At 41.8% G+C, this 4,557-nt stretch overlaps 1 protein-coding gene across 1 annotated transcript; it reads right to left on the bottom strand.

Moving 5' to 3' along the window:
- Positions 1-1,319: 1,319 nt before the first annotated feature.
- On the bottom strand, positions 1,320-3,815 carry LOC110691133. The gene is made up of 2 exons (XM_021868053.1): positions 2,230-3,815; positions 1,320-1,806 (listed from the first exon to the last, which is right to left on the bottom strand). Exons 1-2 carry the CDS (start codon positions 3,813-3,815, stop codon positions 1,320-1,322), a joined length of 2,073 nt encoding a protein of 690 aa, XP_021723745.1.
- Between the last annotated feature and the right edge of the window lie 742 nt (positions 3,816-4,557).

The raw sequence follows: 4,557 nt of genomic DNA, 5'->3' as shown, positions 1-4,557 counted from the left end.
TTGACAACATTGCGGGATCAACGTTAGTAAGAACATCAAACTCATCAAGGTGAACAACCTTGGCCTCTTCATTCACAAAACCGTCAAAGTATGCCTTTGGCCATTCACTTTGAACGATTCACCATTGTCATTGGAGATTCCAATTGCACCATATGGGAACACCTTCTTGACGGTAAAAGGTCCACTCCATCTTTTTTTTAGCTTACCCGGAAATAACTTCAACCGGGAATTGAATAGTAAGACCTTGTCGCCTTCCTTGAACTCCCTTTTGTTGATATGCTTGTCATGCCAAGTCTTGGTCTTTTCCTTGTAGATCCGTGCACTCTCATATGCATCCAATCTTAGTTCTTCCAAGGCATGGAGGTCAAGCAACCTCTTTTCACCGGCACTTTGAAGGTCAAAGTTCAAAGTTTTAATAGCCCAATGAGCACGATGCTCAAGTTCTACTGGCAAATTCCATAATTTCCTATATACAAGCTTGTAAGGTGTGGTGCCAATGGGAGTCTTGAATGCGGTGCGGTAGGCCCATAGAGAATCATCTAGTTTCGTAGACCAATCCTTTCTAGACCTATCTACTGTCATTTCTAAGATCATCTTTATCTCCCGATTTGAAATCTCGGCTTGACCACTTGTTTGTGGGTGGTAAGCCAATGACACCTTGTGCCTCACACCAAACTTTTCAAGGAGAGCTTGGAAGGATCACTTTGCAAAATACGAACCTCCATCACTAATGACGACACGTGGCACCCCGCACCTTAGAAAAATGACCTTCTTGAAGAGCTTGACCACCACCTTAGCATCATTAGTAGGAGATGCAACTGCTTCTACCCACTTTGACACGTAATCGACGGCCACAAGAATGAATTTATTACTAAAAGAGGTCGGGAAAGGCCCCATAAAATCTATGCCCCATACGTCGAAAATCTCAAACTCAAGAATGCTGTTCAAGGGTACTTCACTTCTTCTTGAAATATTGCCGGTTCTTTGGCACCGGTCACAAGCTTTCACTACACCCCACACATCCTTGAACATTGTAGGCCAATAGAAACCACATTGCAAGATTTTCGCCAAGGTTTTGTTAGCACTCATATGCCCTCCACAAGGTGAGGAGTGACACATTATGATAACATCTTCAATCTCATCATTCGGGACACACCTTCGAAAAAGGCCATCAACACCTTGTTAAAGAGCAAGGAGTTGTCCTTAAAGTATTGGCGAACATCATGAAGAAACTTCCTTTTTTGTTGACAGGCGAGGTCGGGAGGAAGAATAGAGCAAGACAAGTAGTTTGCAATGTCCGCAAACCATGGTGCCGGTGCTTAAAGGATAGCAAATAGTTGATTACCCGGAAATGACTCATCAATTAGCAAGTTATCAAGATCACCTACGAAGATAGGCAACCGTGAAAGATGATCGGCCACACCATTTTCGGCATCCTTTTTGTCTCTAATATCAATATCATAATCTTGCAAGAGCAAGACCCACCGTATCAATCTTGGCTTAGGTTCCTTCTTGGACAAGAGGTACTTCAACGCCGAATGGTCGGTGAATACTATGACCTTAGAGCCCAACAAGTATGACCTAAACTTCTCAATTGCATGAACAATGGCTAGAAACTCCTTTTCCGTGGTTGTGTAATTTCTTTGTGCCTCATCCAATGTTTTGCTAGTATAATAAATAGCATGGAGCTTCTTGTCCTTCCTTTGTCCAAGAACGGACCCAACGGCAAAATCCGAAGCATCACACATGAGCTCGAAAGGATTTGGGAGTGGAATGATAGGTGCCGAAATCAAGGCCTCCTTCAACCTATCAAATGCTAGCAATTAATCATCAATAAACATAGAAGGGGCATCATTTACCAACAATTGAGTGAGCGGCTTTGTGATTTTTGAAAAATCCTTTATGAACCGGCGGTAAAAACCCGCATGTCCAAGAAAGCTCTTTATCCCCTTCACATTTGTAGGGGGTGGGAGGCGCTCAATTACCTCGATCTTGGCACGATCTACTTCAACGCCCCTACTAGAAATCACATGACCAAGAACAATGCCCTCCTCTACCATGAAATGACATTTTCCCCAATTCAAAATTAAGTTCACCTGTTGATATCTTTTGAACACTTTAATCAAATTCAAAAGACAAGTGTCAAAAGATGAACCAAAAACAGAAAATTCATCCATAAATACCTCAACTGATGATTCAAGCATGTCGGAAAAGATAGACATCATACACCTTTGAAATATGGAAGGTGCATTACAAAGTTCAAATGGCATCATTTGATATGCAAAGGTGCCAAATGGACATGTGAATGTAGTCTTTTCTTGGTCATCGGGTTGGATTGAGATTTGGAAGAATCCAGAGTATCCATCCAAGAAGCAATAATGACTATGTGATGCTAGTCTTTCCAATATTTGATCAATGAAGGGGAATGGGAAGTGGTCTTTCCGAGTGGATTTATTCAATTTTCGATAATCAATGCACATCCTCCACCCGGTGAGCGACCTCGTAGAAGTGGTCTCACCCTTATCATTTTTTATGATGGTCATGCCTCCCTTTTTAGGAACAATTTGAACCGGGCTAACCCACTTACTATCGAAGATAGGGTAGATTATGCCCGCTTCAAGAAGTTTCAAAACATCTTTTTTCACCACTTCCTTCATGTTTGGATTGAGCCTTCTTTGGTGCTCAATCAAGGAAGCATGATCATCATCAAGTAGAATTTTATGCATGCATATGGTGGGACTTATCCCCTTAATGTCATCAATTTTGTACCCAATGACATCTCTATACTCCCTTAAAACAACTAGGAGTTTCTTAAGAGAGGTGTTATCGAGCTTAGAATTAAGAATAACGGAATAACTCTCACTATCTTCAAGAAAAGCATATTTAAGTAAAGGGGGAAGGGGTTTAAGTTCAACCTTAGGAGGAGGCGTAGTCCTCTCCTCTTTTGCTTCCACGTTAAGCACTTCAAATTTCATCACATCGTAGACCACAGGTTGGTTGAGTAAAAGATCATACCCCTTTGCTTCTCCACCCTCCTCAACTAAGCCTCCCATTAGGGTAGCTTGTAAAGGATCTCTTTCATACAATCTTTCTCGGAACTCTTCTAAGTCCCTCTCCAATGTGTCAATTGTATGAACCTCGTTAATCAATGGCTTTTTTATAGGTTGTGAGAATGAAAATGAAATTTTCTCATCTCCCACTTTTAAAGTCATTCTTCCTTCCTTCATATCAATCACCACTCCCGCGATGTTCAAAAATGGTTTACCTAAAATGAGGGGTACTCTTGTATCTTCTTCCATCTCCATTACCACAAAATCACATGGCACAAATACTCTTCCAACTTGAACCGGCACATCTTCAAGAATCCCCAAATGTAGAGTAACCGTGCGGTTGGCTAATTGTAAGGACATTCTTGTTGGTTTCAAGTCTCCAACTTTCAAGATCTTCGCAATAGAATAGGGCATCAAGCTCACACTTGCCCCAAGATCACACAAAGCATCCATAGCTTTCAAATCTCCAATATTCACCGGTATTGCATAGCCACCGGGGTCACCAAGCTTTTGGGGAAGCTTATTTTGAATGATTGCACTCACCTCCTTAGGAAGGGAGATGGTTGCACTCTCTTCAAGCCTACTCTTGTTGGATAGAAGATCCTTCAAAAAATTTGCATAGGTAAGCATTTGTGACATAGCATGAAGAAAGGGGATGTTCACTTGAAGTCCTCTCATGACTTCAAGAAATTTTGAAAACTTCTCATTCAACTTTGTCTCTACAATTCTGTGAGGAAATGGAATGGGTGGCTTATATATTCTCATGGGGGGGCTTTTCTATTCCTTCTTCATCTCCCTCATCTTTCTTTGTGGCTCCCTCATCACTCTTTTGTTGTTGTTTTCTCTCAACTTCAACTACTTCATTTTCAATATCATCCTCACTTCTCACCACAACTCCCTCATCTCTCTTTTGTGGCTCCTCTTCACTCATAACCGGATTTTCATAACCTCTTCCCGATCTCAAAGTAATAGCCTAAGCTTGCTCCTTTGGGTTCACTACCGTTGAGCTTGGAAAGTGACCACTAGGATTGGAGGATGAACTTCCAACTTGTTGTGCAATTTATGCCAATTGGCTCTCAATTATCTTATTGTGCGCTTGAAGTTGTTTGATGTTTGCATTCATATCCGTATTGCTCCTTATTTGTTGTGTTATGAAAGTTTCAAGAACAGATTCAAGGCTAGTCTTTTGAGGAGGTGGAGGAGGAAGAGTGGGTTGGTTATATTGTGATCTTTGTGTAGGGTTTTGTAGTGACCCCTCACTACGCGGAAAGAAACCCCCCAAGACCCGCCCCGATAACTAAAGCAATTAAACAAGCATAAACATAATTAAGCAATAATTAAAAGAAGAGAGAAAGAAATTATACCCTCGATGCGTGCTTCGCTCGCAAAGCGAGCTCTTGCTTTGAAAGCTCGAGCGTCACAAGTGTGACCGCCTCTGACGGTTTGTACCCACGAACCCGATCCGAACGGTCCAAGTCCCGAAGGTTAGTCGGGACCCGACCAATAA

Source organism: Chenopodium quinoa, unplaced genomic scaffold (genome assembly GCF_001683475.1).
Source record: "Chenopodium quinoa cultivar QQ74 unplaced genomic scaffold, ASM168347v1, whole genome shotgun sequence".
Taxonomy (NCBI): Eukaryota; Viridiplantae; Streptophyta; class Magnoliopsida; order Caryophyllales; family Amaranthaceae; genus Chenopodium; species Chenopodium quinoa.
Note: the sequence above shows the minus strand (reverse complement) of the source record. Positions and strands in the feature narration are given on the sequence as shown.